The sequence below is a fragment of the Arachis duranensis genome, chromosome 7 (genome assembly GCF_000817695.3).
Source record: "Arachis duranensis cultivar V14167 chromosome 7, aradu.V14167.gnm2.J7QH, whole genome shotgun sequence".
NCBI classification, from domain to species: domain Eukaryota; kingdom Viridiplantae; phylum Streptophyta; class Magnoliopsida; order Fabales; family Fabaceae; genus Arachis; species Arachis duranensis.
In genome coordinates, this window is record NC_029778.3 from 74189466 (window position 1) to 74201901 (window position 12436).

The 12436-nt window shown below is 33.7% G+C and overlaps 2 protein-coding genes across 2 annotated transcripts; both read left to right on the plus strand.

Annotated features, from left to right (window-relative positions):
* The first annotated feature begins 444 nt into the window (after positions 1 to 444).
* Positions 445 to 1615, plus strand: LOC107459449 (protein FAR-RED ELONGATED HYPOCOTYL 3-like). The gene is made up of 2 exons (XM_016077680.1): positions 445 to 547; positions 651 to 1615. Exons 1-2 carry the CDS (start codon positions 445 to 447, stop codon positions 1613 to 1615), a joined length of 1068 nt encoding a protein of 355 aa, XP_015933166.1.
* Positions 1616 to 11755: 10140 nt separating this feature from the next.
* On the plus strand, positions 11756 to 12192 carry LOC107459450 (uncharacterized). The gene is made up of 2 exons (XM_016077682.1): positions 11756 to 11789; positions 11843 to 12192. The coding sequence occupies exons 1-2, from the start codon at positions 11756 to 11758 to the stop codon at positions 12190 to 12192; spliced, it is 384 nt and encodes a 127-aa protein (XP_015933168.1).
* Positions 12193 to 12436: the final 244 nt, after the last annotated feature.

A 12436-nucleotide genomic window follows, 5' to 3' on the forward strand; every position in this document is an offset into this window, starting at 1 on the left:
CCGCATGTGAGTATTTTGGAGACGTGGTTTCATTTGACCCTACCTACAGCACAAACAGGTATTCCGTTCAGTCACATATAGTTTTATGTTCGGTGAATGTACAAATTACGGTTCACCACGGTCTGATGTGTCTATTTATGCAGGTACAATCTGGTTTTAGATTCTTTTGTGGGCATGAATCACCATGGTCAGTCGACGGTTTTCGGATGTGCGCTGATGAAAAATGAGGACATCCAATCATTCAAATGGATATTCGAGTGTTGGATCTGTTGCATGGGAGGGAAGGCACCAAAAGGCATTCTTACTGACTAATGCGCATCGATTCAAAAGGCCATTGAGGTCTGCATGCCAACAACAATTCACCGGTGGTGCATCTGACACATCATAAAAAAGATCCAAAATAAACTAAACGGTTACAAGCGACACGATAAAATTAATCAAGAGATGAGCCATGTTGTTTGGAAATCGTACATAAAAGACACATTTGATAGAAACTGGAACGATTTTCTCACAAAGTACGGCCTCGAAGGCAACAAGTGGCTGTCAGGTAACCGAGTTTCAAGTCGAATTATTTTCATGTCCATACATTTTTTTCAAAACATGAAATGTTTTCGGTTCACCAAACCTTATTGGTTCTGTTTATTATGCAGAGCTGTACGAGGATCGGCATATATGGATTCCAGTTTACTTGGATCACCACTTCTGGGCCGGGATGAGAAACACACAAAGGAGCGAGAGCATGCATTCATTTTTCAACAAGTTCATTACACGCAACAGCTTTTTGAGACAATTCGTGAAGCACTATGACAATTGCCTAGCAAGCAGAGAGCAAAGAGAGAGAGAATTTGATGCTGCAGATTTTCACACCATGATACCTTACGCAACAAAATCAGTAATAGAGGTAGAGTTTCAGCATGTCTATACCCATGAGAAGTTCAGGAAAGTTCAAGCTCAATTCAGAGGTAAAGTGAACTGTATCACAAGATCAATGCATTCCACCCTAGGTTTCACAACATACAAAGTCGTAGAGCAGGTTGCTGACTCCACATTCAACAAGTTTGTCATCACCTACGACGCAGTATCACGAGAGGTAAAGTACCAATGCTTACTGTTTGAGTCAAGGGGCATATTGTGCCGCCATTCCCTAAGCGTACTAAGCTTTGAACGAGTGGATAACGGGGCACCGAAATACATACCGGAACATTGGAGCAAGAACATAAAGAGGAGGCACACACACATCAAGAGCAGCCAAGATGAGCCTCTACTGGAGCTGAGAAGTAAAAGATTCGACGAATTGGTGTTTCGGTCACACAATATATACGAATTTGCATCCAAGTCTGATGAGTTGACCAGAATTCTGCACTGGAAATTTGACAAGGTCATGGCTGAGATGCAAGAATATCAAGAGAGAAGCAAAGGAAAAAGTTTGTTATACCACGAAGAAGCAACATTGAGCGATGTGAACGACCTTCAAAGCCCGCCACGCATCAAAACAAGAGGCCGGCTCAAGAACAAACTTGGATTAAACTTTGAAAAAAAAGATCTCAAATGCCATGAAGAAAAAGAAAAAGACAGCTCCAAGCGAAGTAAAATTGACTTGCTTTTGATTAGGTAAAAATTTAATTATGCATTTTGCTAATATACAATTAATTGTGTTTTGTAATTGAACCTTTTGGACGCCGAATCATCGATTCGGTCAAGCTCCACTCTTTACAAAGCACCAGATATGAATTATCCAAGAGAGGATTATACGAGTTTTAGTTTTTATTAATATAAAGTTTTGTTCACCCATGAGCAAAGTTCGGTTCACCAAGGTTATAGGAGGGTTATTTTCTGACTGTTGTTAGTCTTTAATGAATAGTCACTTTTTTATAAAATTCTTTATCCCAAAAGTCAATTTTTTCTTTATTGAATATTCAATTTATTTTGCTATGTTAGAGAGCTTATAATTAGCTCTCTGAATTTCTATACAGTGTGTTTGCAACTTTCGGTTTGACAAGTGTATTAACTTCGGTTCACTGTGTTTTTTGGTGTTCCTAATGTCTTGGTAAATACACTTATTGCAATCACTGAGAACCTAGAATAAAATAGCAGCCAGACAGTTCCAACAGATATATAAATTAACATCTCGGATGAGTAATCCATCTTGAATCAAATATAAATATTAACATTTGATATACACATTGATATTAAGAATAGATATATACATTAACATTTACATTAATATTGACATATATACATTTGAAAGAAGCATTTTTTGCTTTTTTAATAAGTTAAACAAAATATTGTTAATTACAACCAGTCAATCATAGTATATGATATTTACTATCTAGATCCCCATATGTGAATTTACAATAAGGGCTGGAGAGGACAGCAGATGGCTTTGGGAGTCTTATTGCTTTAGATTCCCAAATCACTTGGTCTTTGATTTTGTTCATTTCATGCAATAAAAGATTCGGACCATATTGGTATCTGAAGTCATCAATCTCTTCCTACATTTCAATTAAAAGGAATTAGTTACATAAGAAATGAACGAAATAAGAAAAGAAAGAAGTTTATTAATTTAGAAAATACTTACTTGTGTCCAAGCTTTATATTTATATCTCTTCTCGCTTTTGATCTTTTGTGAATAAATTGTTTCGAGCCATTTCATCACATATATTCCACAATCATAGCTAAGCAAGAATTCAGTATAATACGATTAATAGTATACAAAATAAAACACATTAAAAATAGCACTATAGATGAGAAAGATTCTTACTCTGTACGTTGACTATTCAGTGCGATATACTCTGCTTCCCCTCCTAGTCCGTCCTCCATTAAGGGTTCCGCCCCAACGTACACCCTCATCTGGAAAATTATTAAACCCTGAAAGGGACAGAAAAAGTAAATAAAGAGAAGCAACAACAGTAAACCGAACTCCTCTCATCTACACAAGGAGGAAGTGCGGGTCAACTGCCTAAATCGAGTTCGGTTCTCAACAAAACTGTCCGATTTCAACTTTTGACCGCCATTGATTGAGTTAATTGCAAATCCGATCTTAATAATGAACCGAACTAGATAGGACATCAATTGACTATTTTTTCAGTCGAACCGATCGGTCCGATCCGATTCGGTTCTGATAACTATAGCAAAGTCATTTAGACTTGCATTTTTTACGAGTTTGATTTTAGAGTTAAATATCCATCTTTTACTCACTCTTAGGTTCGAGGATCGAACCTTAGAGATGCCACTTTTGAAGGGGATTCACATAGATGCTCCTACAGCGATCCATACCCCACTTGTCTACATGTGGAACACGCGGGTCAAGGAGGAAGTGCGGGTCATCAACTGCCTAAATTGAGTCTGGTTCGTGACGAAATCATCTGATTTTTAACTATTTGACCACTATTGACCGAGTTAATTGCAGATCTGGTATTAATAATGAACCGAACCGGATAGGACATCGGTTCACTAGTTTTATGGTCGAACTGGCCGGCCGATCCCGTTCTGATAACTATGGTTAAGTTATTTAGACTTGTATTTTTACGAGTTTAATTTTAGAGTTAAATATCCATCTATTTAAGTCAAGTAAACGAGCTAGTCCGACCGATTTCACTCATTTTGACAATCCTAATTAATTCAAGAGCTAGCTCAAATTAATCTTTATTGAATGAATTTCAAAATGATTCTAATTAATAATAAAACTTGTACAATCATATAAAAATAAATTCTCAAATATAACAATTTAATTATCTTATCTATTATATATTTCTCTAGTATATTTTGGAGTAAAATACTTAAATAAACCAAATGCATGCAAATATTACCAAAATCATCCAAACTAAGAAATAGTATGTGAATCTCCCAAAGGCATTTTGTATGTAGGAAAAGTCTAAGGAGCCATTAATTTTTGTGTTTTTTGGCTAGCACTTAACCATCAAAAGAAAAGTGAGTGATTTCTCACCATTGGATGTAATCTCATACCATTAAAAATACTATTGATGGTTACAGAGTACCAAAGTTGCTGGCCCTAACATTCCTCTTGTATATAAATCGAATTAGGGCAATTAGATTTACAAATTTTAGTAGTAAATTGAATTAGACTAAATAGATTTACTAGGTGAGCTTTAACTACACATAAATCAAAACAGGTAATATCGATTTACATATTCATATGTTTCCAAGTAAATCTAACCAGCCTAATTCGATTTATATAGGATGGAAGACTTTATATAAATCTAGTTGCCTTGTTTCGATTTACATGCCACTGATTTATTTGAGTGATTTGTGATTTGCCCGAATAATAATAATAATACGTATTCAGGATCACAAAAAATTATTTTCTATAATATTTTAAAAAAAAACTAATAAATATTTAAAGAATAATTGAATACGTCTTCACATTGAAATAACATTGAATATTATATTAATATGATTTTGTTTTAATTATTTAAATATTAAATTTTATAATTTAACATTTTTATTCTACTTAAATTATCATCATCAAGCTATGGACAAAAATAAATATTTAAATATAAAAATAATTCACACTCCAAATATTTAATATATAAATAATTGAGTATATGTTAAAAAAAAAGTTGAGTACTAATACATTAATTTTAAATCTATTTATAAAATACATACTTCGTATTTATAAGTGATAATAATAATGATAATAATAATAATAATAATAATTCTATCGGATAAGTATAAATTTTTTTATGAGATTTTTAAGTATTTTTTAACTAGTTATACTCTTTATTATTGGTTTTTGGATATTAATTTTAATTTTATATTTAAATATTTATTTTTGTCCATAGCTTAACGATAATTTAAGTAGAATAAAAATGTTAAATTATAAAATTTAATATTTAAATAATGAAAACAAAACCATAATAATATAATATTCAATATTATTTTAATGGGAGCAGGTGTTCAATTATTCTTTAAATATTTATTATTTTTTCTTAAAAAATATTATAAAAAATAATTTTTTATAATCATGTATACGTGTTGTTGTTGTTGTTGTTGTTGTTGTTGTTGTTGTTGTTGTTTCCTAATAAATTAATGACATGTGAACTAGCTATAGTTCAAATGGAATAATTTTTTCATTGTCATCTAAGATTTATATAAAGCCCTCCGTCTTATATAAATCGAATTAGGCTGGTTAGATTTATTTGGAAATATACCACCCATGCCCATGCATAAATCTGGCTAGCCTGATTCGATTTATATGTGAATGTGTAAATCGATATTACCTGTTTCGATTTATATGTAGTTAAAGCTCACTTAGTAAATTTATTTAGTCTAATTCGATTTACTACTAAAATTTGTAAATCTAATTACCCTAATTCGATTGGTATAAAAAACGCCTTTAGGAGATTCACGTATCATTTCTTGCTTTGGGTGATATTAATAATATTTGCATGCATTTGGTTTATTTAAGTATTGTACCCTATATTTTGTGATTGAAAATATCAACATTATGCTCTCATTTTCTAAAAATATTAAATTTTTTAATTTGTCTTTAAAATATATTAATTTTAAACTTCAATTTAAATTAACAACAATCTTTCCATTAAAAATAAAGACAAATTTGTGATGTAATAGGAAAAAAATATTTTTTTAAGAAAAAGCTTTTGATTTGAGTTGTTTGTAAAATTTTTGAGAATTGACTTCTTGCTAGAATATTGAAAATTATTAGTTATTAAAAATTAGCTAACTAATTATTAGTCACGACTTTGAGACTTTAATTATTGTCTCATTTAAAATAGCTTTATATTAGTAATAAAATTGTGACAAATTACATTAGCGTGCTTGGCAAATTTGCTTCAAACTTTTCATGAATTTTCCATGGATTTATATAGAGATTAGTGATTAGTAGCAACATGAAATAAGGACAGAATAAGGACTAAACATTTTTTCTGACAAATTAGTAGAAACATAAAATAAGCGAGAAAATTCTATCAGTTGTTAAACGGTTGCTAATTCCTCACTAAATAAGCTTTTGATTAGTGACTCAATTGCGACTAGTTACTTCTAAAAATTTCTCGATTAGCTTTGGGTTTGTTATAACTTTACGATTGATTTTCAACGAGGTTAGCGAGTAATTTGCTACAAAATAGGTAGGATATAGCTTTCACTTTGCGACAAGATTACAGTTGCCAAGTCGCTCGCTAAATTAAACTTGCGACAACTTAACGACAAATATATTTCGCTCGCTAATCAGCGAACGAAGTGTGTCGATTGTTAAACAGTCACAAATTTCTCGCTACTTAGGTCATAGGCGCTCAATATCCGTATTTTCACTTTAACGACTAATTAGCAAGGAACACTTTTCTAGCTGCATGATATATCCGTTGCGACGAGTTAGCGACGACTGTTTTCTGTCGCTATCCTAATTTTGAATTTTACAATATTATGCGACAAATTAGCGAGAAACGAATTGCTCGCTAAAAATAAAACTTTGGCGACCAATTAGCTAGGAATTTTTCCATCGCATGATGTATTTCAAGTCTTTGTGACGGATTAGTTAGGGACATTGTTCCTCACTAATTAGTCTTTTGACACAAAGTTTATTTAGCAACGAACTAGTGTGTGAATTGTTTCTCGCTAATAGTATATCAAACATTTGCGACGGAATGGTGACAATAATATCCCTCGCTACGTTACTTTTATTCGATTGAACCCCTAAGTGACTGATTTGCTAGAACATTGTTACTCGCTAATTAATTTGTGAGAAATTAGCGAGAAAATTTTCCTCGCTCTTTTTTTAGCTACAAAAGTCAATCAGCGAGAAACAAACTTACTCGTAAATCTCTCGCTAATCAGTTATTCTTCTCAAGTTTGGGTATTTTGTGACCACTCATTAATTTTGTCGTTAGTGCGTCACTAATTCCTCGCAGGTTAGTGACGGATTAGTGACAAAAAATATTTCTCGCAAAAATTCGTTGCTAATTTGTCAAATTCTTTAAATTAATTTATAGCAAAATAACTTACAACAAATTTGTTCAATTTCACTCTTGATTCAAGTATATCTTTTCTCGGCTTATTAATAGGGTTAAGGACATGGGATTTCTTTTTGTTGACATCAGCAATCCACAACCACCAATGCGCTCCATTGCAAATTAGCACAAATAACTGATGTTTGGAAAAATGATAGAATATTTTAGTCGAAACAACAGCAAACAAGATAATTATCGAAGAAATTTTAGAAATTACAACTTACAAATGGATGCGATGCAAGTTTTCTCTTGCCAAGAAATTGACGGTGGTGGACATACTGCTCAATATCAAACATATAAGCCTTGTTTGTGCTTTTATCAGTGTAGTCCACGCGATGTCTTCCCAACATAAAATTATGCAAAATGAACATCAGTTAAACACAATTCATATGCTGAATAAAATGTGAAAAATATTCAATCATGCAAAAAAACTCAACACAACACATAACAATCAGGTGAATCAATATTAACATTTCCACTGAACCGAATAGCAATTAGCAGGGAATAAGAAATTTAGTTTACCACAATATCCAACGGCACAATGTATATTTGTTCTTTATACCGGCGAACTTTTTTTGGTTGAGAATCACGCTATGTATACTGACAACCTACGCAAAGAAAATTTATGAGATATACTGTGTAAGAGTGTTTAGAAAAATCATTAACGTTAACGCAATTGGCAAAGAATTTACCGCAACATGCACTTGTTCTTTGATATTAGAGACATGAAATATTCTCTTAACCCCTCGTAAAGTGCCTCATGTTTCAAGACGAATATGTCATATTCGTTGCTAGTATCTTTTGTCCTTTTCACATATGTTATCCAATGATAACACTTTTCGATCAACTCCTTCGAGATTTTTGTCTTTTTTTGAAGTTTTGAAAACTTCAGCAGCTGGTAAGGTTGGCTCAGAAGATATTGCTTCAGCAAACTTTAATGCTGCCATCACTCTAGCATCTACTACTGCCTCTGTCAGGATTTCAAGCTGTGAAACAGGTGGCTCAGAGGGATGAGTTGGTTGAGATACTGGTGGACTTATCCCAATGCTAAAGAAGGCATATCATCTTCCCTTTGTCTAGGTTGCTATTGTTTTTCAGCAGAGCTGCTGCATTAAACAGAAAACAATTCAAAAATAATCCAGTAAAATTAATAAAAAGAATTTTTATGTGTAACTTACTCATTATCAGATATTTCATAGATATAGTCATCGTTGAGTAACTCTTTAATAATAGAACTTGTAACCAACAACGTAGGTTCTGGCTCTGTTTTTCTCGGTGAAGATATATCGACAACCTGCTTTTCAAGTTCTGGAGTGTAGCTGTAAGAAACAGAATAGATAAAACTTACAATTAACGCATGCAGTGAAGTGAAATTATCAGGATTTATATAAGCAGTAAAACTTACACATTAACATGTACTTCTTCTTCCGATTGCTGCGCTATTGCTTCTTTGCTAGGTTGCTGTTGCGGTTCCTGAGGGATTCTACATTAAAGAGTATTCCATTAAAAAAATAAAAAGTATTTTATGAGCTCACTAAACCGAAATTAAATAATGTGGTGAACAATGGTAAAACTTACAATTCAGGATGTGCTTCTTGTTGTTGTTGTTGTTGTTGTTGTTGTTGTTGTTGTTGTTGTTGTTTGGGAGGGCTGCTGCATTAAACAGGAAAGATTTCAGAAATAATACCGATTTTTTTAATAAAGAGAATTTTAATTACCAGCTAGGTCAAAAATTATAAAAATGATATTAATTAAAACTTACACATTAATTGAAGGTTCTGGCTCTGCATTTCTTGGTGAAGATTCCTCAACAGCCTGCTCTTGTTGTTTAGTTTGTTGTGTCAGTGGTTCTTTGCTTGGCTGCTGTTGTGGTTCCCAAGGGCTGCTGCATTAAAGAGGAAGCAGTTCAATAATGATCCCAAACTATTATCATATTTTATTAAAAATAATAAAAAGTATTTTATGGGTCCACTGAACCGAACAAGATTCATGTGGTGAATAAATATTTATAAACTTACTCTTCATCAGAGGTTTGTTGTGTTTGACTTTCTGGAAGGACATAGACAAAGTTATCATTGATTAACTCTTCTTGAAGAGAACTTGGAAGAGACAACGCAAGAGGATTTCTAAGGAAGGTAAACAAGGAAGAAGTAAGTTGAATAATTAGAATTTGTTCTAAGAAACAGGAATCTGCACATTCAAATACTCACATTTTCAAAGGTTCAGAATGAGTTTCTTGTTGAACCCCAATGATTTGTAGCTCAAAATTGGGTGTAGCGCTAGTGACATTTAAACACGTTTACCGTGTGATCAATTAAACAAAATTTAATTACCTAAATATAAAAAAGTCACATAAATATTTTTAACATACACTGGTGGACATTTTAAAGTCTTTCTTGGATGGATTTTCTTTTTTCTAAAATATTTTACTGTGGTTTCCAAGATTAAAAGCAGAAGTCTAGAAACACATGAAATTCACTTTTGAAAAATACCGAACCGAAAGTAAAGAGTGCAACGAACTAATTTACCTAGTATTGTCTTGGGCATTTACATACCGTGTAGAGCTTCCCTGAGTCTGCAAGAGTGGTTCACTTCCGAGATTTATAGTTGGCAGTCTAATCAAGATAAATAAATATTAGTAATTGAAACCAAAGGAATTAGAAAATGTTCTATAAATAGTTAGCAAAGAAAGAAAAATAACTCAGTAAAAGAAGCCGAATCTTACCTCTCAGACAAATCATTTTGTGGCTCCGTCAAGTCAAACTGATCCGGAGCAACCTTCGCTGTTTGAGCTCCATCATTTCTTTTCTTTGACCTCTTTTCTCTTATTGTCTCCAATGCTTGTCTTCATATTTTTGAAGTACTGTCTTTTATTTGTTCAGATCTGAAAGTTCATAAAATAAGTTTGAAGGAACGTAAAACGAAAGCATCAATAAAGTAAAAGAAAATATGATTCCAGAAACTTACTGCTTGTCAGATTGTGTTTGCGTTTTTGCCACTCTTTGTGGTTGTTTTCTTTTTATTATGGGTGTTTTCTCAATTTTTTTCTCTGCAACACAGACAAAGACATTGAATTTATACCGGAGAAAAATATAAGCAAGAAAAAGACACTAACAATGAAGTGAAAGAAACTGACAGACACCACCGAACAAAAAACTATTAAAAGGCTTAACCGAAAATTAGAAGACCACCGGACTAAAAGAAATTCATTTGCTGAACAATACTTACTGGCTTTCAGATTTGCTTGTGCTCTCTGAATCTGTCGGCACAGGCTTTCTTTTTTTGGTTTGTTTTTTAACCACCTTCGGTGATTGTTTTCTTTTCTTTGTTCTAGTTTTTTCGATTTCTTCTTCTCTGCAATACATAGGAACAAGCGTATAAGAACAAATTTAAGCAAATACAAGTTAAATGAAATCAATATGAACATTAAACTTACTGGTTTTCAGATTCACTTTTGCTTTTTGAATTCATGGGAATGCTTTTAGTTTCACTTGTTGATTCTGAATCCGTCTCAACAAGCTTTTGTCTTGTTCTCTTTGCTGGTGGTGTTTTGTCGGTTTCAAATTGAGATTCAGATTCAGAAAATCTTTCTTCCTCCGAAGAAGAATTCAGATTGACAATTTTTTTTATTTTCTTTCCTTTTTCTTTTTTATCCAACTTCCTTGTTTTTGTTTTTTCATTCTTTTCTTTCTTTTTGTACAGAAGTCCCTAAAACAGAAACAAGGACTCAATTATTTAATGAAAAATACAATAACAATCATTTAATCATCAACAATAATGTTTCTGAATGTAGAAAGATTCAAATGAACAAATTAACAATCAAGTGAACCATAGGGAGCAAGCCCACCGAACCGAACAAAATTCATATGGTGAATAATACGTGACAAACATTTAATCATCAAGAAAAATGTTTCTGAGTGCACAAATATTCAAATGAACACACTAACAATTGCAAGTAGGACAAATAAATTAATTATAACCTAAAACAGAAGTTTATTTAGTTAGTAGAGTATTTTAAAAGCATTTGAAACTAAATTTTAGGGGGAATTTTAGTAGAGTATTTACCAATGGTTCTGTTGCTTCGCTAGAAATCCTTTCAAGCATCATTTGCTTTGTCCAATGAGCCATCCCCGGTGCCAAAGGAGCATCAGGTCCGAACGGGTGAGGAAACTTAGTTTCATGGAAGTATATCAACATCAACACAAAAACACAGCCATCAATGAACTATTTCCTCCAACTTTCTTTTATTTTCAACTCCTTTCATCAAGAAATTGAGCACATTTTTTGTCCAATCCTATTCCTGAATATTGTCCACATGAAAGATCGGTGGCTTATGGATTGGGGAGGCCACACTTACCGTTGTTGGCAGCAAGAAGAACTTTTGTACGAAGACAACAAAAGTCCTCTTGAATTTTTTCGGTTCTCCTCCCCTTCAACGCTCACATCTAGCCTTGTCAAAGTCACCAAGGAAATATTTTTGATGCTGTCAAATATTTTCTTGTCTTCCGGTTTCAGTTTGTTGTAATTTACCTTATCAGCAAAACGATTCCCTACAATATTTTAATGGCAAGAATCAGTCAAAAAGGCTCAGTTTAATTTTCTATACACCAATGAATTGAAAATAAGCAGGAAAGGGAAATTGTATTACCATCGTTGGTTATGCCCAGGGCAGCCGCTACTTTTCGAGGAGTCATGTATATTTTTCCCTAAAGAGTTTTCAAACATCCTTTCTCTTCATCAAAGCGATCAATCATTTCTCTCAAGAGGGCATGAGAGATATTCATTTCTGGGACATGTGCCAGGGCACCAAATCCCATTTCTTTCACTATATCTTTCTTTTCTTGAGTTCCTCGCAGGCCTAGGCGTAAGGCAGAAGTTCTCGTCGGTAAAGCATCGACAGACCAATGGCCAAGTTGAAGCCACAAACAAAGTCATCTTCCAAGGAATTAGGAAATGGCTTGACCAGAAGAAGGGAGCATGGGCAGACGAACTCGCATCAGTCTTGTGGTCCTATAGAACAACACCACAATCCTCCACTGAGGAGACCCCTTTTCGACTTACCTTTGGGGTCGATGCATTGATTCCCGTGGAGGTGGGGGAACTGAGCCCATGGTTACTCCATGGTGGAGTCGAAGAAGTTGTGGAGAAGGATCTGGTTGACGAGACCAGGGAGATGTCTCACTTGTCAGAGACGGCATTGAAATAGAGAATAGCCCTATGGTATAATGCCAAAGTACTAAAGAGGAGTTTTGAACCAGACGACTTGGTTTTGCGACGCAACGACCTGGGCCTACCGACCCTTGAAGAAGGAAAATTGGCAGCTAACTGGGAAAACCTGTACAGGGTGAAGGAGGTGGTCGGTAATGGAGCTTACAAGCTGGAACGACTGGACGGAAGAGAGGTGCCGAGGACATGGAATGCGGTAAACTTAAAGAGGTTTTACTCTTAGA